General features: G+C 45.2%; 1 protein-coding gene across 13 annotated transcripts in view; it reads right to left on the minus strand.

Annotated features, from left to right (window-relative positions):
- The window catches only part of AGFG1 (ArfGAP with FG repeats 1), a 63013-nt gene extending 38659 nt beyond the window's left edge, over nt 1-24354 (minus strand). For 11 of the 13 annotated variants that reach the window (XM_075937614.2, XM_089780855.1, XM_075937610.2 and 8 more), the window contains exons 1-2: nt 23905-24204; nt 4093-4186 (exon numbers count right to left, since the gene is read on the minus strand). In XM_075937614.2, the coding sequence (XP_075793729.1) occupies nt 4093-4186; nt 23905-24071 (261 nt within the window). In that variant the 5' untranslated portion in view covers nt 24072-24204. Of the gene's footprint in view, nt 1-4092; nt 4187-23629; nt 23823-23904 lie in introns of those variants that run through there. The other 2 variants (XM_025182999.3, XM_089780856.1) reach the window with 2 other exon arrangements.
- Between the last annotated feature and the right edge of the window lie 1216 nt (nt 24355-25570).

The following is a 25570-nucleotide window of genomic DNA, read 5'->3' on the forward strand; positions in this document are numbered from 1 at the left end:
GCACTATAACTCTGTACACTTCCCCTGTATCTTCTTTGAGTCAAGAGTGCTACAATTACAACACCATGAAATTTTAGCTTTAAATAGACAAAGTGATTCTATTTGTAGTTTAAAATCCTACGACTGTGAAATTGACTAAAATGGACTGTGAATTTGGAAGGGCCCTATTAGTGGTACATCACAAATAAAGTCTTAACCAGGAGTGGCCAAGAACCCGCCCACAGGTCACCAAGCTTTTTAATCTGGTACAAAGCCCACTCTGCCAGGACCCTCAGGCATGGAGCAGTTCCACATCACTCAAAGCAGCTGGCTGCTACTATGCTCTGTGCCATGCACTAGGGAGGAGGAAGCTGGCCAATGGAAGCTGAGAGATTGTGTGAAGGGCATGTAGCACACAGACCAAATGGAATCGCCAGCTGCTTTTGAGCAGTTGTGGGCTGGGGGCAAGTAGAGAGCCTTTCTGAGTCCGCTGACCTGCCTAGGTAAGTGCCTCTTGGCCAGACCCCACCTCTGACATCCCACTCCCTGCTGTACCACAACTCCCTGCTACAAGTCACCATCCAAACCTACCCCTACCTTGGTCACAACTCCCTCCTAAACCATGCCCCCCCTCCTTAGTCCCTCCCCTTGCCAGAATACTCTCCTATACCCATACCCTTTCCTGGACCCTGCACCCCAGTCCCCTGCCACAGGCCACAACGCTCAGACCCCACATCCTCTCCTGTACTCATGTCTCCTATCCCAAGTTCCCTTCTGTACCCAACCTCTGTACCTCCTCCATAGAAAAGTACTGCCCTTGACCACTTACCCAAAATCTTGGAGTGCCTGCCCCCATCAAAAAATTACTGTCCACACTTTCGTATTTGCAAATCAATTAAGAAAATACTATAGTTCAAGCTCTGACCTCACTGATAATTCCCAGTAATTCTCCAGGGTAAATGAAAGTTTCTTTTAAGTAGCCGCTATCTCCCCAGTTGTGATTTTAAGTGTACTAAAAGGATAAAATCTCTAGTGTTTTTCTATTTTGAATACTGGGTCTGAATAAGCCACAGTTCTGTTGTTATTGCTAAATTCAGCTCAAAACCATTGTTAGACACACAGCGGGGGGGGGGGGGGGGGGGGGGGAGGAAATCTACTACAGGCAGTCCCTGGGTTACGTACAAGACAGGGACTATAGGTTTGTTCTTAAGTTGAATTTGTATGTAAGTCGGAACTGGCTCCAGATTCAGCCGCTGCTGCTGAAACTGACCAGGGGCTGACTACAGGAAGCTGGAGGCAGAATTGCTCTGCCCCCAGCTTCCTGGAATCAGCCACTGATCAGTTTCAACAGCGGCTGAATCTCGAGCCTGGGACAGAACAGCTGGGCTGCCAGGTAGGTCCCTGCAGGACCAACCCGGCAGCACCCCAGCTGCTCTACCCCAGGGTCCACAACAAAAGCCTGGTCTGCTGGGAGGGAGAGGGCCGCACTAGCTGCGCCCCCCCCCCCCCCCCCAGCAGACCAGGGACACGGGGAGCAAAGCCACAGCGGCGGCGGGGTGCCACGCCTCTGAGCCTTTGCCACAGCAAAGCCTCAGAGGCGCGGGACCCCTCCGCCTCCCCGGCTTTGCTCCGGGTGTCCCTGGTCTGCTGGAGACGGTCCCCAGCAGACCAGGGGCACCCGGAGCAGCTTTTCTCACCCCGGAGGTCGAGGTGGCGGGACCGCTGCGCTCTGGGCGGTCCCACTGCCTGCGAGCTCCGGGGCGAGAAAGCCCCGTTCGTAAGTGCAGATCCGACATAAGTCGGATCCGTGTAACTCGGGGACTGCCTGTATTTAAATTATTCCACAATTTAAATAAACTTGTTGGGGATTGGGATTGCATCTCTGCAAGAGGTGCACTGTTTAAAAACCGGAGAGCCAGGCATGACAGAAAAAAGTTTTTTTTTTTAAAAACTACAACTACTAACTACATAAGAAGAACACTAACTGCCTACTAACAATTAATGGCTAATAACTAGTTGAGTGTCAGTAAGGCAGAGAACTGTGGAGCTCCATCTCAAGCTGAGGGCAACTGAGAAGGAACTGGAGGGATTTTATTCTTCCAGTAATAACGGTTGTAAGTATACTTTGTATGAAATCAGGTTGAGTCAGTTAAATGTGTAACTGGCTTTCTATTGCACAGTGCTGTCACAAACACTACTTCCATTAAAATCCATTCAACCTAAAGTATAGTTCTTCAAACATGGAGAGGAGGATGACAAAACCCAAGGTTAATTGTACAGGTGATTTGATATTTGCAATTTAGAGTTTGTCTTAAATTGTTGGAAAAAACTGAGTAAGACCAAAATAAACTAAACTGTCTAGTTAGGGCAAACCTTTATGTGTGGACAGTTATTCTGTCAAAGCGTTTAATCGGCATAGCTTGTTTAAATTTTTAAACCAACATCAAAACCAAAAGCTATCCCCACACACTTTTTGCACTAATGTAGCCATATTGGCTTAGAAACTGATAATTATTGGTGAAAAAACTTGCAGACAAGTTCTCAATGCAGATCAATCTCTGCAGTGGACTGGAGGGCTGCTTGCTGAAAGATATGACATAAAATATCAAATAGTTCAGCGTAGAAGTTCAGGTTTCTCTGCATCGTGGGGTCTTTAAACCATCATTTGAGGACTTCAATATCTGAGATATAGGTAAGAGGATTATTCCAGGAGTGGGTGGGTGAGATTCTGTGGCCTGCATTGTGCAGTGGGTCAGACTAGATGATCAAAATGGTCTCTTCTGACCTTAAAGTCTATAAGGTTTCATTATCAGTCCTAGACAAAACCAAGTGTATAGGATTGTTTGATACATTTTGATGCACAACTGTGTTTGAAATTGAAGATTTTTGGTATTTTAAGTGCTCTTGAAAGATTCTAAATGCTGGAACCTTTGATTTAAAAAAAAAAATCAAATCCTTCTCTTTGAGACACTTTCAAAATACCAATTGATGCTGAGGGATGTGTCATGGCAATTTCTTTAAACCATAGAACCTTTTTTGGATTCATACAGCTAGCACTTTTGTTCTTTTTAGGTATCCATTTCCCCTCCTTTAGCTCAGAGTCTCTAGTCAGGTGCTTGAAGTACATCAGTATGTTTCACTATAACTCCTGTTATCTTCTGCTATGTATTCCTGAGAGATCCAGTATGCACTCTTATATTCATGCCTGGTAAGCTCCCTCTGTGGAGACTGAAGGCATCACCAGTCTCTTAAAAGAGGAAAAAGAAAATCAGTTGCATGCTCCTTGCAATCTCAACTGTACAGATGTCAGTAAAAGTGTATTAGTAAAATTAATTCTTCAAGTCCTTGAGGAGAGGAAGGATAGCAGAGGGAAAGGGGCAGAGAACTTATTGGAGCCCACAATGGAAGTACAATGGAAGCATTATGGATTAGAAGCTACTTACTTATGCTTCAAAGGAATGTTGCCAAGACCCTAAACATTATTAGGACTGGCAAATGATTAAAAACCAATTTCAAGATTAAACAATAGACTATTAATTGAAATTTTGGATGTTTTCTAAGTTTTCAAATACTTTGAATTCTGTTGTAATAGAAATCAATGTATACAGTGCTCACTTGTTTATTTTGCGCAAATGTTTCTAAAATAAAAAATAGTGTCTTAATTCATCTCAAAAGAACAGTAGTTTAATCTCGGTCATAAGTGAAAATTACAAATGTAGGGTTTGTTACACAACTGCACAACAAAACAATGTAAAACTTCAGAGCCTACAAGTCCACTCAGTCCTACTTTTTGTTCAACCAATTGCTCAGATAAACAAGTCTGTTTACATTTAGGTGAGAAACACACCTAAAATGAAGAGTGGAAGGTGCTAGTTGTATGAATCCAGGTGTCTGCTGGTTACTAAATAGTGCATCACTACAATAAGGAAAAAATCCTCCCCCCATCCCCCATGGTAATTGAAAGAACTTTTTAAAAGTGTCCAAAACTTTGAATTCCTCAATTTACTTTTGAGCTGCAGCACTCATTCTCTTGAGAAATTCTCAAATTCAAGTATTAGAACAAATTAAGTCATTCACCAAACATTAGGTATTTTACAATAAGCAAGCACTTACTTCATTTCCATGTTTCTGCAGAAATTCTATTTCCTGTTGCGTGAATGTGGTCATGGAGATAGACTTAACCCTATGGGGTGGATTTAAACCTCGCCTAAAAAAAACAAAACAAAAACAAACGTTTGTCAGTATTCTAAACACACACACACACACACACACAGTTACATATTTACAATAAGCTACAAAAAATTAAAACGTGGTTTAAAAGGCTGGGTTTGCGGAAAATATGCAGTGAAACTGCAACCAACCAACATAATGATCCCTGAGTGGTAGTATACTGTATATTAAATATACTACTAACCACATTAAAGCAATTCCTCAAAAGTCTGCTTCTTTATTAATGAGATGGTCTTTCGTTCGACAGTCTAAGTCTAGGGATACAAGTGACTAGCAGGAGCCACTGCTGGGGGGAAGCCAGCTTAAAGCCAGTTCACCCTCCAGCCCACAATCTGAGGGGGGGCCAGCAGAGACTGGATACAAGCCGGGAATCAGCCAATTCCCGGCTCATACCTAGTCCCAGACACTGCACCTCTGCTTTTTAAATGTATTAAGAGCCTATCAGATCTTAATACATTTAAAAGGCCGGTGCACAGCAGGGGGAGGGGGGTTACCCAGCACGAGCCAGGAATCAGCTGTCCCAGTTCTCACTGGGCCCCTCCTGCGGTGCTTTAGCCTTTTAAATATATTAAGAGTCTATTGACTCTTAATACATTTAAAAAGCAGAACAGCAGCAGGGTTAGCTCCCCTGCTTATTGACTAGTCAATGGATTTCTTGTCAATTAGTTGATTAAACTAAACTTAACATACCTATCCAAGTCTCTCTCTTTCTCACACACACACACACCCACCCTCAGTGTTCCATTCAATCTCAGTGCATATCACACACACCCAGCATCTTCCTCATCGACCTGAGCTTCTTCTCCCAGTCCTTGCCCAACCCGTTCCACCTACCACTAGTCTTCAATCTCAGTCATTTTGCCTAGTCAATTCCACTTTCCATCCCCAAGTGCCAGTCTCCTGTTCCTGCCCACTTGGCCTTTGCTCCAATCTATACCTTCCTCCATTCCAATGTCACTATAGGACTTATCCCATCTGCAGTCAAACCAAGCAGCTTCTTCCTTCATGCTGCTTGGACAGCACTGGAGGAATATGAGATCAGAAAAGAAAGGCACCCTACTCTTAACTGAAGCGCCCAGACCAGGTGTAGAGCCAACACAGCCTGCAGCAACCCACAGCTGCAATGAAAAGTCTTAACTGAACCCCAAACTGGAACATGCTTGGTGTGAACAGATTCTTCTAGGAATTTCTCTCAAAATCAATTCTGAGCATGTGTACATCACAATTTTTCAAAGAAAGTCTTAAAGTGTGGCCAACTTTATATGGAAACAGCAAATGGCACATTCCTCAAAGGCTACCATACCACCAGGGTTATCAGGTGACTGGTTTTCAACTAGAAGGCCTGGTCCAAAAGAGACCCTGGCAGCTCTGGTCAAGCTGTGGCCCATGGCCAAGATAGTCTCCCTACCTTCACTAGTTCCACACAGCTCCAGGAAGTTGTTGCCAAGTCCCGGCCACCCAAAGCACAAAAGGGACTTCATGCACTGCCCAACCCCAAGTGCCATTTAAGCAGCTTCTGTTGGGTGGGAACCATGACCAATGGGAGCTACGGGGTTGGCACCTGCAGGTGTGATGTCAGACAACTGAGCCTGCCAAGCTCCCTTGGGGTCTCAGCAGCTGCTCCAGAGGAGCTGTGTCAAGTGCCACTGAGATCCCAAACCCATGTCCCATCCCAGAACTCCCTTCCATAGCACAAAACCATCATCCTCAGCCCCACACCAGAGTCCACACTCCGTGCCAGAAGCCTCTCTCCCTACGCCCCCTTCCCCTCAAAAGAGAACCCTTTCCTACATCCTGAATCCCTCATTTCTGGCACTTTCCTATACCCTTCGCTCCCCCACTCCAAAAGTAAAGAAGGGTGGGAGAGAGTGTGAGCAAAGGAATGAGGTGGCAATGGAGTCAGGTGGGCAGGGTCTCAGAAGGGGCACCGCATTGGGTTGCATGTAATTAGAAAGTGGACAACCTTATTTACTATCTGCCCCCATCCCATCCCATCAAATTTCAAGTCTCTGCACCAAAGCATGGGTGCACTACAGCTATTAAGAAGTCATCAATTTTTATATCTTCCCCTAACTTTGTTCACAAAATGGCTGAAATTCAAAATATAATCAGCCTTAGACAGTCACCTGAAATGGAAAACTGTTTGGGCTGAAATTAAATGCCATTACAGTTACAAGGAATTGAAAACAGGAGGTTATAATGGGAAGCAACCTTAGTAACCAACATGCTACAAACCTTGCCTGTATTAGTGATCATATTTTAAAACAGCAACAGTTTTGCAAATGGGGTAATTTAAACTGAAGCCTTCTAAAATGTAACGCGTGTACTGGATAACCAGGATGTTAATCTAATTTTCGATGCAATGTGCACTGACTATTCAATTAGTCAATAAGGTCGCCTCCGTCTCTGAAGTGTAGCAACAGCCCTGGGGCCACTGCTACACTTTGAAGGCAAAAGCGCTGCGGGGAGCATGGGGCCAGTGGGGCAGTCCCCTGCTGGCCCCATGCTTCCCGTGCCATTTCAAAGTGGCAGCACTGCATGGGTTAAATTGCAGCAAGGAAGGTTTAGGTTGGACATTATGAAAAATGTCCTGTCAGAGTGATTAAGCACTGGAATAAAGTTGTCTAGGAAGGTGGTGAAATCTCCATCATTGGAGATACCGAAGAGCAGGTTAGACACATCTGTCAGGGAAGATCTGGTTGGGTTTGGTCCTACCTTGAGGCCAGGGATTGGAACGGATGACCTCTTGATATTAGGGATGTGAATGACTAGTCGACTATCTGGTAAGTATTTGTATATCAGATAGTCAACACACTAGTGGACTACTCGCTTGCCCCCACCCCACATTGCCTCAATCAGAAAGAGGCAGGGGGAAAGGAGGGAGAAGCTCCCCAGCTGAACCTGGCTCCATGCAGCGCTGCGGCTTTGGAACGCCATGGGGAGCATGGGGCCAGTAGGGTACTGCTTGAGTCCACCACTGGCCCTGTGATCCCCACAGTGCTTTCTTTGATTTTTTTTTTGACACTTTTTTAAACAGTGTAAGAAGGGAAAAGGAAGGTGATGGGAAGAGGAAGGTGTTACATCTCAATCAACTGAATAGTCGATTAACCTCATGAATTTTTTAATCGGCTACTTGACTATTCTCTAGTCCCCAGGGGTGATGCCAGCAGACAGTACACTCCTGGTCCATTTCTAAAGGAACCCCCTCCAACTCTATGCTGCTGCCTCTATCAGAAGCAGCAGCACAGGGTGCCAGCTCCTCCCATGGACTAGCTGCCAGTTGCCATATGCATCTGCCTCTGATAGGAGGCAGCCATGCAGGGTGGCAGAGGGCTCCTCTGGAGTGGGGCTGGAGCATACAGGCTCTTATATAGAGGCAGCAGTACGGGGTACACCCACCCCTTTAAATGGTTAACCAGTTAAACAGGATTTTACATCCCTGCCACAGATTTGCAAAGAGCTCCAGTCACTTCAGCTCTATTTATATGCACTACAAAGGCAATTTCACCTACCTTTGATATGCATATTTACCCATCAAAAGCTATGAATGGGACACACCCAGCCTGACTTCATTAGCTTCATTAACATTGGTCCTAAAATTGACAAGTAACTGCTTTTGCTGTTATATATATTCTGGATTCTGTAATTTCCACTCCAGCCATCTGATGAAGTTAATTTTACCCACAGAAGCTCATAATATAATGTATTTGTTAGTTTCTAAGGTGTCACAGGACTGCTCATTGTTTTTAAAGTTACAGACTAAGGCTACCCTTCACACTTCTGTGATAACTCTTCCATCCTTTATTTTGCTTACACTCATCTTCTTTAGTCCATTAAAAAAAAACTGGTCCTAAGGTGACTGGTTAATTAGACAAATATTGTCAAAAATGTGCAAATATTTTAAGCACAAGTGTGAACAATATCAGTAACAAAAAAGAAAGACTTTGTTTTCCAATAAGCTTAAATACTTATGCTTACTTACAAAAACAAATTCCTTAACTGAGTTATTTTAACTAGAGCAATGATAAACTATGAAATGAAGTTATAGAAAATTAAAGAAGAGTTATTTTTATAGGTTAGCATTTAACTGCCAATGGAACTAAAAAACGAAGAGTCCTGTGGCACCTTAAATTTGTTAAGGCTTTATTTGGGCTTAAGCTTTCACGGGTAAAGACTACCACCATCAAATGAATGGTTAGCCTTTAAAGTGCCACAGAATTCCTTGTTTTTGCAGATACAAACTAACATGGCTACCCTTCAGACTTGTCACAACAGAACTGAAGACTGAACAACTGCAAATGAGAAAATACACACAGCAACAAGGCAAGAAAGTCATTTTTCAATGAATTTATGAAAGATAAGAGGCCATCTCGCTTTCCACCAGGGAAGGTGTTCAGTCTGTTTCTGAATGGTCAATTCCCAAAACTGACCAATTTCATTCTATACATGCAGTAGTACAGGGATGGACATGTTAAAGAAATTCTGCCACTATAGCCAGAGTGCAAGGAGGAAATTTTCCGTCACAATGAAGGGAAAAGCTGTTCTGATTTAATAGGTAGGACTGCGCTCCACATTACTTTACAACTGAACAGGACACTTACTGCTTTATGTGTTTTCTACCTTCATCAGAACCATTGGATCATTCATTTAGATTTCTTCAAATATTTCAAACAATCGTTAAGAGGTCACAAGCTGAAATGCATAAATATTCAGAAAGGGCTAGCCCTACAATCACGGACCAAGAGGGTAGCAACAATCACTTGGTTTTCCAATATTACTTAGTCCACTTCACAAAATATGAAGAGAAAGGTAGTAGACAATTCTTTTCACAAAAATATGCTTCTTAATGTTCAGGAACCTGTTATTGACTTCAAGCAGAAGGACAGCGTAGAACTATCATTTTCCATATTCTGAACTGACTGAGCTATGGTTCAAGCCATTAAATCAATTTCAAGTTTTGCACCCAAAAGACAAAATAAGGTCAATGGAAATTAGTTGGGGATATGACCCACCACTTTTTCAACAGCTGCTGATTAAAGAGCCTCTTGCATATTTTAAGTTGAGACCTTTAACAGAAAATACCTAACACACAAGGCTTACTCAAAGCACATGAAAATTAAACAAGTACAGTACCATCTTTTCAGTGTCTGAAAAAAAAAAAATCTGACAATGCTTTTCACTTTTGTCACATCTTAGAAAGTTGTCAGAGCTTCAATATCACCAATGGAAAACTACACTATAAGGACAGCACATCAGTCACACACATTTGGACACTAGTTCATTAGCAAAGCCCAAGCAGCTTTCATATTAGCCACATTGTCCGCCACAACTGAAATAATGTTCCAGGAACCAATTCACTGATATTTTTTAACTTGTCACCAATGCAACAGGGTAAGTGCTAATTCTGATGTGCAACTGAGGATAAGTAAAACATAGGTTGTGGCATTTTTGTGAAGTTGATGGTACTCTTATTAACATCAATCCTCTTTCACGTAATCTGCTTTGGCGTTCAAAAGAGTTCCGGCAAGTCATTTTAGTAATTTCTTATGGTGTACTATTGTACAGCAACTTTACAAAAAAAGATTATCTCTAAGATGTTCAGCTACATGAAATTGTGCAATTGCTGACATAATACTCTAGCAAATATATGGTCAAGTTGGATTTTCTGGTCAAAGAATGTTCTCTCCAGAAAATTTGTTAATTCCAATTCCTTGATAAAGGTCAGAAGATTTCCCAGGAGTAAGTTTTCAATGCAGAAGCAGATGGAGCAGCAAGATTCAATTAGAAGATAAAGAAACAGAATTAGCATCACTTTCATTCTCACTCACATTACTATCTTCAGCAAAAGACTCCATGCTTTGTGATGCTGCTGCCAAAGATGATGCAGAAGGAGAACGCAGAGAACGAAAAATTTTGCTGTAGAACCGTTTTCCTTTTTTTTATTTGCCTGCAATAAATCTTTGCAAGTAGTTGGACATACTGAACACATCACAAGAATTCATGTATCTCTATTCTATCTAGGTCACAGACACAACTACAGAAGCTGCACTCAGCTTTGACCATAGAAAATCTGTTATGTCTAGTAAAAAAGTTTCCAATTCTTTTTAACTCTCACCCAAGCTACATAATTGATGTTACAGTTATTAATGTTTCACTACTTCTGGGAATTAATGTTTCACTACTTCTCTCAATTATGAAATCTTCGATTTTCAATCAGCCATCAGACTTTCAGTTCTATTTCTAGTTGCTGCTGTTCTAGAAGATTCCATCCATCAAAATCTTTGAAATGCTGCCTGTCTGCCTCCCCTAGGGCCCTTACAGACTCAGATTACATAGCGAAGGAATCAGGCTGCAGAAATATATGATTCAAACAGCAGGGAACAGGAGAAAGAGCAAGAAGTGATGAGTCTCTACAGAAATATGAGGTCATATATCCACATCAGAAAGGAATTTTTCATATTACTAGCAAAGCTTGGCTGGAGATAGAATTCCAGCCTCACTCTTTCTGGCCAAAAAGGCAGTCAACAGACTGGTTTGCCAACCCTCCTTAGTCATATTTCCTCATCAGTACCTAGTCTTTGCCTTTACCCACCAAAAAAAAAAAAAAAAAAACCCATAAAAATTTACTTAGTTGCATGCCCTCCAGCACATCATTGCCCATATACAACCTATCCTGGAAAATGATCCCTCACTCTCGGACAGTGGGAGACAGGCCAATCCTTGCCTACAGAAAACCACCCAACCTGAAGTAAATACTTGCTAGCAGCCACACACCACAACTCACCCAGGAATCTACCTCTGTAACAAACCTGTTGCCACTCAGTTCACATATCTATACAAGTGATACCATCACAGAACTTAGTCACACACTAGGACTATATTAAGAATGTTACCGTACACCCAGTTAACCCATAAAGGGTGGGGAGAGGCTCCCCACAAGCAGCCCCTGGCCACAGCCAACCTGGGCTGCCACGAACAGGGGTTGCTTGGTGGCAGCAACTCATGTTTGTGGGGGGGCCCAGCTGGGACCCTCATGGACAGGGGCTGCTGCCAGAGCAGCCTCCCTATCCCCCACCCCGTGCCTTCAATAGAGGCAGTACAGGAGGCAGGCAGCATCAGGGAGACGGTCCAGAAGGGAAAGGGGGGGAAGAAGGGAGAAGAGAAAGGCTTTAAAGCCAGGTCCTCTCCCCCCCCCCCCAGCACCAGCTCCTGACTCTCCCCACCTTGCTGCTTCTCATACAAAGGCAGCAAAGGGGGGAAGAGGGGGAAGAAGAGAGTAGTCAAGAACTCCATTCAACTACCTGATAAGCATAAATTTATCAAATAGTCAAATGGTCGACTACTTGCTTACATCCCTAGTGGGGAGCCGACACCAGTTCCCACCTCTCCCCACCCCTCTTGCTGCCTCTGATACAGAGGCAGCAGGGGGGAGGAATGCATGTAGTCAACAGGATTAACTGATTAACCAATAAGCCTGGGTTTATCAGAGTATCAACTACATTTTGACATCTTTAAGTGAGAGCTCAATATTTAAGATCTTAATCAGTTCTTTAAACATTCTTCTGTACAGTTTAAATTTTTCTCATCTCTTGTTATGTATTAAACTTCTCTGGTTTCTGTTAGCAGTAAAAGCATTTTCTATTCCATCAAGTTGGAATAAGCCATCCACCTTCTCTTCAAATATAGAGCTGAAATATTGAATACTATTTTACAACGATTTTACCATCTCTATACTATCTCCATCTAGTAAAACTTATACCTTGCTAAGATTCCTTTTTCTCCTGGTAAATAAAAATAATAATAAAAAAATGTTCTGTAACCTATTTCTCCCAATTAGTGTTACTCAAATGGGAAACTGATCCATTTTGCAATATGTTACTAGTTGGGACTGTAGCTTGTTACCTGGTTGAAGGCCTTGTGGATAGCGGGAAGCAATAGACGTGATAGGTCTCAACTTCAGTAAGGATTTAGATGCTTTCACATGATATCCTAAGCGAATGTGGGGCATACAACCAACTTGAAATTTTTTCCTCTCTAGATTGGGGTGCAGAACAATTTTTGAGCTGGGGACTTTTTACGCACAGAGCAGTCAACTGGGGGCCACACAAGCAAAAAAAACCAACAACCCCAAACCAAACCCTCACTGATGTGGCCCCCAACTGAGAAGGAGAATGACACTCCCCACCTTCCCCTTGCAGACCACAACTTAGGGGGGCCCCAGTATAATGTGTTCCTGTCCCATGAGGGGAAAGCAGGAGGCTGGAGCACCAGCGCAGGCTCCCCCATACTGAGGGGATATCCAGGCATGCCAGCCTTAGGTTTCCCCCCCTTCTCTAGATTTATATATATATATATATATATATATATATATATATATATATATATGAATGAGAGAGAGAGAGAGAGATGAGTGCACTACTGATCAGAAAACCTGTACTCAGATTAGCTAGCAGTGATGCACAGCCCAGCTGAAAGGGCATTTAAACACTGACACAAATTACCTAGAGAGGTTATGAAACCTCCATTATTGCAGTTTAGATATGCAAAACAAACACCTGTCTAAGATAGTCTAGATAATATTTATTCCTGCCTCTGCACAGTGACTGAATGAGTGACATACCAAGGTTCCTTTCAGACCTACATTTTTCAACTTCCAATGATTTCATGATCAGGGGAACCAAGGAAGCCACCTATCTTGCATTCACTGATAAGATGAATTGATCTATCAAATGAAGCCTATATAGAATTATCCCTACCCAGGTGTGCTACTTGTATTATGCTTTTATCTATTCCTTTCAAGAAGGATGTTTTAGTATTGACAGTATGAGGTGTTACTTTCCATTATAGGTATAACAGTTGCATGGTTCCTGTTTCTGATTTTTGGTGGTCCGTAATATACATCTACAAAATGTAAACACTTGTTTGTTAGATTTAAGTGTGCCTTAATATGCTTCAACTGGTAAACTATACTTTTCCTCCATAGGTTAATAGAATTTGAAATAGTACAGAATAGGGATTTAAGCAACTGGCATCGTGTAGTTGAGAAGTGACTCAACTAGTCACTTCCCCACCCCCCCTTACTGCCTCTATCAGAGAGGTAGCAAGTGGGGGTGGGGGGCAAGGAGAACAGGACCCAATACAAGGGGGGGCCAGCCTAAAAGCTGGTTCCTCCCAGCACTGTCTCTGGGGCTACATCTAGACTGCAAGCCTCTTTCAAAAAAGAACATCTAGACTACAACCAGTACTTTCGAAAAAGCAGTTGCTTTTTCCAAAAGAGAGCACCAAGCACAAAAAAAACAAAAAAAAAAAAAAAAAAACAGTTGCATAACATAGTACCTTGTTTCGAAAGAGTACTTTAGAAAAAAGGCATTATTCCTCAAACGAGGTTTTACTTTTGAAAGAATGCGGCAGCAGTCTAGACGCAGTGGAAGTTTTTCTCTTTTTTTGGAGGGGGGGCACTTTTTCAAAAAACACTGTAGTCTAGACACACCCGGGGAGGAGAGGCAGAGGCATGCTATGGCAGGATACCACATGCAAACTGGGAATCAGCTGATTTGCAGCTTGTGGCTGGTCCCAGCTGTGCCTGGCAGCTCTTAATACATTTAGCTCTGCAGTTTTCCCCCCTTACTGACTAACTGATTAGTTGATGGAAATTCCATTGACTATTCAATTAGCTGATTACCTGCAATTAACATCCCTTGCACAGATAGTTCTAGTTGTGCATTTGGCCCTTCCTTTGTTGGAAACATAACTATGGAATTGCAGTAGATTGTATCTGAATCAGCTCACATGTCTCTTGCGGATGATAGTGACACGTGAATAAACCCTTTCAACTCACTGGCTTTTTCACTGGTCTTTTGTAGCATGTCACTTCTGATTTAAATATTTGTCTTGTTCAAGCTGAAAATTTTTTTTATCGCTGTTCAAAGTTGCATCTATCTGCCTTAAGTATTTGTGTGGCCCCCTTTACCACAGTACCTGAATGACTCTCTCCTACCTCCATGGTGCCACCTTGCCCTACCCCCACACTGCTGCCTCTATCAGAAGCAGCAGGTGGGGATGAGGGGGAAGAGCAGGGAAGGCTGCCACAAGTCTAAGCTCTCCACAGACAGCAGTTGCTCTGCATCTCCCAGGGCAACCTCTGTCCGCAGTGAGCCTGGGCCCACTGCGGGCCAAGGCTGCTTTGCATCAGCAGCCCCTTTCCTGGGGGGATCCAAATTCCCTGTGGATGGATTGCAGAGCAGCCTCAGTCCATGCAGAGTTCAGCCCCACCATGAAGAGGGCTGCTGCCACTCCACGCTGCTGTTTCTGTATCAGAGAGTGCAGTGTGGGGCAGCAGGCAGCTAACCTGCAAAAGAAGATGCTTTTTAAACTGGCTCCCTCTGACACCCAGAGCTGCTGTCCTTGTTAGAGAGGCAGAAGAGCAGAGGGCTCCCCTGGAGTGGAGCCAGGAGCACCCTGGCTGCCAGGCCCACTCTCGGGGACTATCAAATAATTGTGTAACTGCTAAGTTTTGATGCGGTTACACCATTATTCAATTACTCAATATCTAACATCCCTACTCTCAATACAGATTTTAATACATACCGAAGCACCGAAGATAACTGGAGACAACCAACTAAAATTGTGCTAGTATTTTAAAAGTGTATTTAGGATAATGCAAATATCTACAGACTAGTTAGCCTGACAGATTCCAGGCAAAAATAGGGTTCAATCAATAATGAATTAAAAAGGATGGTAACCTAACTAATGCCAATCAAAGTTTTTTATTATTAAATTCAGGTCTTAAACAAGCATGAGACACAAGGTGACAAGTCCAACTGAGCAAGGTAACTGCTGACAAATTGTGTACTACAAAATTTCATTAAAGAGAATACAATACAATATTCAATTTAGCACATACAGGTTGAACCTCTGGTCTGGCCACATCCGTTGTCCGAAAGGACCACCGATGTTGCTGAAGTAAAAAGCCTTTGGGGCCACCACAGCCCATAGTGGCAGGTAGCTGCGGAGAGAAGCCTTGAGGAGAAGCTGGCATCCCTTCATCCTCATACCATCCCTGGTCTGGGAAATGCCTTCATCTAGGACTGATCAGGTCCCAAGGGAGCCAGACCAGGGAGGTCCAACCTATAATTAAAAACTTGTCCATAAATCCTAAAAGTCATTGTACATGTAGTATCATTGGCCATGAATTGATCCCTGTTAGATTATATCCAATATTTGTATTAATCTATCAGTGAAGTGTATTAATCTATCAGTGTATTAATCTATTGCTAGTGAAGTTTGTAGGTGACAAAGACAAACAGTTGTAAACAAGAAGAGATCAGTTCAATAGCACAATTTAGATTGCTTGGTATGAGCTCTCATTGTGAAGTTTTAACCGAGACTCCAACAATTTTATATTAAGGATAGGATATAATTAGGGATGTTAAATATCAATTAACTAATCGACTAGTTAACTAAATCGACTAGCATTTGCCATTTCCAAGAGGAAGCACCACTGCTGCGCCCCACAGAGCTGGGGGGGGGGGGGGGAGAAAACAGCTTTTTAGCCGGCTTCCCCCAGCACTCCCTCCTCTGCTACCTCTTTGTGATAGAGGCAGTAAGGGGAGAAGCTACTAGTCAACTAATGTGTTGACTATCCAATAAGCTTTTGCTTATCGGATAGTCGGCCAGTCACATCCCTTGGATATACATTTCCAATCGTCACAGGTATGTATTACACTACTAACAGAATAAAACCCACTTCTGACGACCATTTTCTGGCTGAGAAATACTGTAACTTTTACAAAGATACCTAATTGGTTTAAAGACTTCAAGTGACAATCTACCATTTTTTTCCACTTTCAACAAATGTTTCCAATAGTTACTTTGACCCAGGGAACTCTTGATTGATGTCGAACAACAGAGGGGACCCATGGGGTTTACATGGATATCCTGGGACACTTACATGCATAATAAATGACTAATGAGTGCCTTGTAAGTGTTCTAGCAAGAGCCAGTGGCTTACTGATCATCACAAGATTTATATACCAGGCAGTATAAGCAGTTACGTATCCATACTATAAGTTACATTCTTAAAGCCATGAAATTTAAGGAAGATCATGCCTTGGACAGATTCTGTTCAGGTAGAGCAGTGGCTCCCAACCTTTTTGAGCATACGGACACCTTTTCAATCTGTTAAAATTTTATGGACCCCTCAAGGGAAGCAACAGGAAGTGGCTGCCAGCATTTCTCTTGGCCCGTGCTGCTTCCTCAGCTCCCACTCCCTCCATCCCCTGCCCATCCACGGAGGATATGGCGAGGGGGCTCTTGTGGCTAAAGGCAACTCCTGCCCAGCACTCTGCTCTTGGCTGGGCACAAAGCCCTGGGGGTGGAAAAAAAAAGAAAAAGAAAAGTAAGGATCAGCCCATCATGGGACTGAGCAGGGGGAGAGGGCTGGAGTATAAACAGCAGCACAGATGGCCATAAGAGGATGGATGGTGCCTCAGGAGCTGGATCCAAGCAAGCCCATGGTGGCACTCTAGCCCCCTGCCACTGCTCCACAGGGCTGGAACACAATCTACTAGCCTGGGCTCCCCCAGTTACACGTGTGCAAGAACAATGTGGGGGGAGTCTTTCCGCTTCTTATTCGGGACCACGTCACTGAGGGTTTTGGCTTCTCACTTGTATGATGCCCCTGAATTATTTTTCTGTGGGTCAATAGCCCCCAACCCAAAAAAGGTTCCCCATACCTGCTTTAAAGAGCAACAGTTGAGGCCAGTAATTTGTCCCATTTACCCTATATTCACTGACTCATTTCAGCCACTGAAAAGGTAGCATATGCCTCACCTGGAGGAGAAGGCCAGTAATTGGCCGAGTTACATCTTATCACAACAGCATAAGTTAAAGAATGTCCTACATTACTGACGTAATATTTAAAGCCCTGAGGTAAAATTTGTTACAATTATGTTATCTAATTTCTTCAAATATAACCTATGCACAAGGTTTCAGTGAGTTTTAACCTTTTGAAAAGTGTTATTCTGTTCAGCTCATCTTGGCCAAAGAGAGACAAGTTAACAGATATATATGCAAGTTCTCAGAATTAATTCTGTACTTGCTAAGCATTAAACATTTTGTTAAGTATATATACCCTAGGGATGCCAAATTCCGTTTAATCAGTTAAATGTGAATCTTAACCAATAAGGGGGGGGGGGTGGAGAGCCCCCATCCCACCATGGCCAGGCTGGAGCAGCCCCTGCCTGTCCCTCTTCCCCCAGGCTCACCACAGACGGGGGCAGCCCAAGTGCCCAGAGAAGCCCCTGTCTACAGCTGGCCCCAAGGAGCTGAAACAGCCCCCCGCCCACAGCATGTGGGGAGCTGTTCCAGCCCCTACCATTTATCCAGAACCAGTAAGCATCACTTGTTAAGGGTGATGCTTACCTGGTTAAACCTTTCCCATCCCTAGTACACCCTGTATCATTCATACACAGTTTTAACCCCCAATTTAAGTACAGAAATCAACCTTAGCTATCAAGTCAAGACCTATAATTTCACAATAAAGGCATACTTGTTACTTCACCATGGAAGTCAAGCTGGAGAGAACTGGCAGACACACAAAGATCACCTATTTTGGATTAAACCTAGTTTGCATGGTAAGTTTCTTTTCTCCTGCACAAAAGCCAAAGCTAACAGGAGACTGTTGGTGAAAATTTGAAGTGAAATATTGAGAGAGGAGCATACTGTATTTTTACCCATCATAGTCAAAATAAAGAACGAACTCTATATAATATATATATATATATATATATATGTCGCACTTCAGACGACATCTTCAGGAGAGTATGCACAAGATATCAGCATTAAACTTTTAAAGCTGATGATATCTGAAACATCATGCTTATCCCCACTATATTCATAATTTCCCCTCTTCTTCTGGCTACATCTAGACCACAGGCTTCTTTTGGAAGAAGCTTTTCTGGAAGAGATCTTCCAGAAAACTTCTTCCAAAAGAGCATCTACATTGCTTTTTTGATGCGCTTTTGCTATCTGCTTTTTCGAAAGATAGTGTCCATTCAGTGTGGACGCTATCTCACATTTAAGCTATGATTACTGTAGACAGAGTGGCCACCAGGGCACCTGTGCTTTTTCCTCCTCTTTCAAAAGAACTCTCTCTTCCCCGTCCACACATACTTTTTCCGAAAAAGCTCTTTCAGAAAAAGGCTTCTTCCTCATAGAAAGAAGTTTATCAATGTTGGAAAAACTCCTCTGTTTTCGATTTTTTTCCAAAAGAATGCAATTGCAGTGTGGACGTAACTGGAGGTTCCCTCCCCCCCCCCCCCCCCAAGAAAAATGGCTACCCAAAGAGCTAGCCGAATCAAAGTTAATTGCACTTTATAGAATAAGTGAACCTGATATTCCTTCATTGCACAATGCATTTTAGATTTGAAATAACTGTCATATACTACAAAGGAAGTACCCTTTGAAATGGTATAAACAAAAATAAAAATGGGAAGGTAGGAATAACTCTGATCTGTTTCTGTAGCATATGAAACAGCTAACATGATAAAAACTCAATTAATATAGTTCTGTACTGTAGTACATTTCCACACCACAAACACTACAGTAGCTGTCCAAACAGCATCAACTCCCTACAATATTCTGAATGAGGTCATATGAAGAAGCTAACAGTTTAAAGTCCTACTGTATTACTGATAAGCTCTCTCTCATCATTGTTCAGTTCCACATTGAAATTTCTGTAGTAAGAAATAAGCCAGTTTGAATTCTAGTTCCATTTTCACATGCATACTTTCTTTTTAAAGTTTCATCATGAGATAGCAAGACTTAAATACCAGCAAGAATCTTAGCCATCAAGCAAGTATTACTTGTATCATCATCAAGTATATTAATTCACTATGTCCAGAAAATATATTTGTATATGGACAGATTCTTACATATAGTCTAGATCAAGAAAAAGCCATAAGTTATGATATATGAAGAAATAAGTCAAAATGATAAGTCTGAAGCTAAATTTATTTCAAACTAAACATTAACAAAGTCCTCTTAATTACTATTTACAGGCAGTCCCCGGGTTACGTACAAGATAGGGACTGTAGGTTTGTTCTTAAGTTGAATCTGTATGTAAGTTGGAACTGGCATCCAGATTCAGCCACTGCTGAAACTGACCGCCAGTTCTGACTTACATACAGAATCAACTTAAGAACCCCAAGCGTCCTCAAGTCAGCTGCTGCTGAAACTGATCAGCAGCTGATTCCAGGAAGCCCGGGGCAGAGCAACTCTGCCTCGGGCTTCCTGTAGTCAGCACTGGTCAGTTTCAGCAGCGGCTAAATCAGGACGCCTGGGGCAGAGCAGCTGGGGTGCTGCTGGGTTGGACCAGTAGCGCGCAGAGCGGCGCTGCGGGACCAACCGGCAGCACCCCAGCTGCTCTGCCACAGGCATCCGGAGAAAAGCCTAGTCTGCTGGGGGGGGTGGGTTACTAGCTGCGCCCCCCCCGCCCCAGCAGACCAGGAAGACACGGGCGGCGGACCTAGACGCACCGCGGTCCCGCCGCCTGAGTCCTCCGCGGCTTTGCTCCCAGTCTCCCTGGTCTGCTGGAGACCAGCAGACCAGGGAGACAGGGAGCAAAGCCTCTGAGGACGCCGGCAGCGGGACAGCCGCGGGGCGTCTGGGCTGCCCCGCCGCCGGCTTCCCCGCGGCTTTGCAAAGCCGCACGGGGGGGGGGGGGGCCCTTGGGCAGTGGGGCTGCCCCGCTGCCCGAGCCCCTCTGCGGCTTTGCTCTGCGTCTTCCTGGTCTGCAGACCAGGGAGACGCAGAGAAAGCCCCAGAGTACACGGGCGGCAGGACCGCGAGGTCCCACAGTCCGTCTACTCTGGGGCAGCCCCGTTCGTAACTGCTGATCCGACATAAGTCGGATCCGCGTAAGTCGGGGACTGCCTGTACTCTATTTGTAAAAAACAGTAGCCACTTCCTTAAGATTTTAACATATTGCATATATAGAAACAGTGAGAACTTGATTTTTTTAATTAGAAGACTAAAAGATATTAAAAATACTGAGAATCTCTCCTTCAAAGGATATCTTTGTCTCTTCAGATATTTGTTTGTACGTGTAGTGGCTAGACAATTAGCAGCCCACATCCTGCAGTCTGACTTGCTGTGGGTGAACCCTGCATCTTAATTGTAGTCTAGAAGAGTTCTTGTGTTATGCAAAGAAGTAAATAACTAAGGGTCACCAAATGAAATTAATAGGTAGCAGGTTTAAAGGAAGTAATTCTTCATACAATTCACAATCAACCTATGCAACTCGCTAGTCTCTGTCAGAAGCTAGGAATAGGTGATAAGGATGTTAAGTATCGGGTAACTATAGTCAATAGGGCTCCTCCGCCTTTGAAGTGTAGCAACGGCCCTAGAATTATAGCAACAGCACCACACCGAGTCCCCAGCTGATCCCAAGTTCCATGCAGGGCTGCTGCTTTGACCTCCCAATGGCATTTCAAAGTAGCATCAAGGCATGGAGCCAAAGGTCAGCTGGGGAGACCCCAGCTGATCCTGGGATCCACATGGCATGGCCACTTTGAAATGCCACAAGGAGCCTGACACCAAGCTCCCTGCGGCCTTCAGAGCGGCAGCGCTGCATGGAGCAGCTAACTCCGGGCTCCGTACGGAGTTGCCTTTGAAGTACCCCTCTCTTGTCCCGCCCCCTTGCTGCCTCTATCTCAGTGGTCCCCAACCTTTTGGGGCTGCTGGGCACCTGGGGGCGGTGCCACACCCAGGTCCAGGGGCAAGGCCACCCATACGCCGCACTCCTGGGGCTGGCGCCGGTGCCGGCGCCGCTCCTGTGCCGCATGCCCAGGCGTGGGGCTGCCCATACGCCACATGACTGGGGCCAGAACAGCCCATGCACTGCATGCTCGGCGTTGGCGCCACTCCTGTGCTGCACGTCTAGGAGCTGGCAGCGCCTATGCGCCACGCGCCTGGGACGGCGCTGCTCCTGTGCCGCGTGCCCAGGGGCGGGGACGCCCAAATGTTGCGTGCCCAGGGCCGGCACAGCCCTTGCACCGCGCATCTGGGAGCGAGTCCACCCATGTGCCGCACGTCCGGGGCCAGCCCCAATCATTCAGCGGGCACACAGAAATGGCCCAGTGGGCGCCATGGCGCCCACAGGCACCACGTTGGGAACCACTGCTCTATCTGATAGAGGCAGCAAGAGGGAGGGGAGCGACTAGTCAACTATCCTGTTGACTATCCAATAAGCATTTGCTTATCGGATAGTCAACTAGTCCTTCACATCCCTAATGGGCAATGGGATGGATCACTTGATTGCCTGTTCAGTTCATTCCCTCTGGGACACTGGCATTGGCCACTGTCGGAAGACAGAATACTAAGCTAGATAGACCTTTGTTGTGACCCAGTATGGCCATTCTGAGGTCTGTAGACTATAAGTGGTCCATAAATAGTAGCTTAACCAGTGAGCTAAAAGTGATCCAAAGCCTCTTGCATCTCAACTGAGATCGCTGAAATCATTTTTTTCTATATCATGTGTGCTCATGTTTATTTAAAATAGCCAGTCTGCCAATTCAAAATAGTATTGTTGTGAGTAATGTAAGCGTGCAGTCAGTTTAAGCAGAAAGAACATATGCAGTCGTTAAGCTTATGTGCAGCATCTTAAAATAGTATTGAATACAAGCACAAAATGTATTGAGTTGATTGCTTAAGGGCCAAGTATATATTCAACTTGAAAGCATGTTTTTCAATTCCATAACTGGAGCTCACCTTTCAGTTTTAAATGGCATTCATACAAGTATACACATCTGTGCAAGACAATTAAAAGGGAAAAGCAAGATTAAGTAGGAGTCTAGAGATATAAAAGGCAGCTTGTTCAAAGGAAATTTAACATGGAACTGACTAGTTTGCCTTGTTTAAAAAAAGAAAAGCTACCAGTGTTATACAACCACACTTAGTTTACAATAGGGATGTGCACAGGTGCCCTACCATTTAACCACTCAATGTAGGAAGCCACTCTATTCCAGCCCAACTGCAGCACGCCTTCCCCCGCTACTCCTGCCAGCAGTGTTTTTTTGTGACAGTACTGCCCAGCACGCAGTACCGGCACCTCCAGTCAGAGCTCACTCAACAATTTTTCCCCTAGAGTACTGGCACCGTTTTGGGGTTTTTTTTTAAATAATAAAAGCACTGCCTGCCAGCCTCCTGTTTAACCAGTTAACTAAATGGGATTTTATATCCCTAGTTTAAAATAGCTCTCTCACACACTCACCCTTCCTTCATTCCCATTAGATATAGAGGCCTAAACACTGATTATTTGGATTTCTGACTTCAATCTACAAACTCCAACTTATCTAATGAATAATATTTACTGCCTAAACACCAACGTACTTCTCTAATTTTTTCATCCTGTAGAACTCAAACCTGTAAACATCTGTACATGCAAAGCTGTTTCACTAAAGTCAATATGACTCCTCACATAACTAAAGTTAGACTGATGCATTTGCAAGATAGCCTTTAAAAAAACCTGAAAAAAAACCCTGACTTTTTCAATGCTTTGGATTTCATGTTGCACATATCTTTTTGATGTGGGATTAGAGTGGGCAAAAGGAAGGTATATTAAGGATCCAACGGAAGGTATATTAAGAATCCAACAGCTTTATCTGTACAACACATATGTAAGCAATTTATAAAGAATTAATTCTGTATTTTAGTACAGCAATAGGGAAAAACATTCTTAAGTTTTAAAAGTCCATTTCATTTCCAGTGACTTTAGACAGCTTAAGCTCGTTCATGTGACAATGGTAACTTTCTACCAGACAATTTCCTGAACTTTTTACAGTCTAAACTTTAATCTGATAAAAGAAAACTAATTTATATTAGCAAATTGTTTAACAGCCTCGCTTTCCACAAAGCTTGTCCTATGCCATGATCCTTCATACCTTACAATTCTGTGACCTAACATATGTATCGAAAAATAAGTCAATGGTTACCTTAACAGGTACTTTTCCAGTATTTATTCTAGAGACTTATGTTTTCCATTGTCTTTTCCTGAAATTATGATAATTACTAAAGTTTGCTTTCCTCCCTCCCAAACATTCATCTTAGATTGTTTAAATACATTACTCCTATATTTTCAGTTATAAAAATTGTAAGTGATTTAGGACTCAATCTTACAGACACTTGCACTGGTTAGGCTCCGATCTTGCAAGCATTTAATCATATGAATAACGTTATGACCCTGACTCCCCTAATCCAAATTATTAAGCCTTGTATAGCCATTTTTCCAGTACTGAAATGAATGAACCACCTATAACATTAAGCACAATCAAAGCAGTAGATAAAATGAAGAGGATTTGTGGTGCACCCAAAAAGGGAGCGTAAGGAACATATTAAAGCAGAAAGCTAACGGATTTCTCACGTTCACTGTGGTTAATAGTTGCAGTGCCACCCCCCCGCCCAAAGTAGTGAAACCAGGCCGTTATCCGGTTCAGTGCCCCACGGCAAACTAAGCATCGCTGCTGGTACGGCCACACAGCCCTGCGAAATCACGAGCGGCTCCCGGCCTTGGCACAAGAGCAGGGAGGGAGCGAAGCACCCGCCAAGGGCGGACACCCCACGCGAGAGCCAGCCAGGAAGGATCCCCCCGGCCGCTCTGCCCGCGCCCGCCGCCCCACTCGGCCCGGCCGCACTCACAGGATGCCGGAGCAGGAGGTGCACACAAAGCTCCCCACCGTCATGTCGGTGTAGGTGGGGCCGCGCTGGTCGCAGTCGAAGCACTTGCGGTTGGGCGGGAGGCTGCTCATCTCCCGCAGAAGCTTCAGGTGCTTCTCCTCCTGCTTCCGCTTGGCGCTGGCGGCCATCGCGCCGCCGGGCAGGGGACAGGCCGGCAGAGCCGGGCCCCGCACACACCGGGCGGCGGCGGCACGCAGGGGCCCGGGCCGGGGAAGGCGGTGAGGGGCCCCGCTCGACTTGAGGGAGGCGGAGGGCAGCGGGGCGGAGAAGCGGGGGGGGCTGGGCCCGCGCGCACCAGCGAAGCGGCGCTGAGGAGGCGGGTGGCGGAGCCGGGCCTGGGGCGGCTGAATAACGAGCTTAGGCGGAACCTGCGCGACACCTTTGCGTAGCGGGGACGGACAAGGAGAGCGGGGCCGAGGCTGGTCGGCTCCTGCGGGTGCGCTGCCTCCCTGCAGCGCCCCCTACCGCCTGGGAGGACTCGGAGCTCCCCCCGATCTCACCTCCACAAAGGCTTGGCGCCAGGGCTCTCCCCTGGAGTGTCTGAGGCGAGAGGAGGAACAGATCGGGGGGGGGGTGTTCGGGGTGTCGCCCGTTTGCCCCCTGGCCGCTCAAGAGCCGGCCCAGAAGGAGGGAGGGGCTTGCTGTAGACACTGGTGACAAACATCCAATGGTTTCCAGGCGCCTGGTTCAGAGGGCAGCTTGGTGGCAGAGCATCAACAATCAAAACAGTTGGGCCAGCAAGAAGCGCAATGATCACACTTGGCATTTTGATTCAATACGTTTTCTGCAAAAACGTATCCCAAAAGTATCCCCGAAACCAGAGGTGAAAGTGGGCTGGTGCCCTAACAAGCAGCAGCCGATATCGGGCCATACAGGCCAATGCTAACGCGCTGCTGTGGCAACACTTAACATTGCTCCTCCTTTGGCTCCTCTCTGTCGGCAGCCGTGAGCAAAAGGGGCAGCTGCTCCAGAACTGCCCATGTAAAAGGACCTGAGGCTCCTGACTACCATTGCCACTGGGGCAGTGGCTGGGTGCCCCAGGCCTTTCAAATCGACACCAGAGCTCCAGGGCTCACAGCCACCATTGCAGCAGCACACATGAAGGCCTACCCCTTATGCTTGGGCCAAGAGCTCCTCCTCACACACCTTGCCCAGGACCCCAGCGTATGGATAAGTCCTGGTACTTCCACCCGTGGTTGAAACTAGGGTTACCAGGTAGTCTCAAAAAATACTGGACACACTTGATGAGGAGTTGGGGGGGGAACAGGCAAGGAGGGGAGCGGGGCTGGCTGGGAGGAAGGGGGGGAATGGGAAGCAGAGCAGGCAGGGGGGAGGCAGTGGGGCTGGCTGGGGGAGATCGGGGGGGGGGGGGTGGCCAGCGGGAAGCAGAGCTGGTGGGGGGGGGGGGGAATCAGTGGGGGTGGGGGGACTGACCCGGGCACGTGCAGATTCCAGGGCGCTGCCCATCCCACACACGGTCCCGGCGAAGCAAGTCCAGCTGCGGCTCCACAACGCGCTTGACCAGCACTCAGGAGCAGGGACAAGGCTCCCCCTCCTCCTCAGATGCAATCGGAAGATCCCAGCGCCGATCGCACCCCGCCTCCCAGCCACTCCCTCTGCCCTGCCC

The sequence above is a fragment of the Pelodiscus sinensis genome, chromosome 10, assembly GCF_052426305.1.
Source record: "Pelodiscus sinensis isolate ZL-2025 chromosome 10, ASM5242630v1, whole genome shotgun sequence".
In the NCBI taxonomy this organism is placed as follows: Eukaryota; Metazoa; Chordata; order Testudines; family Trionychidae; genus Pelodiscus; species Pelodiscus sinensis.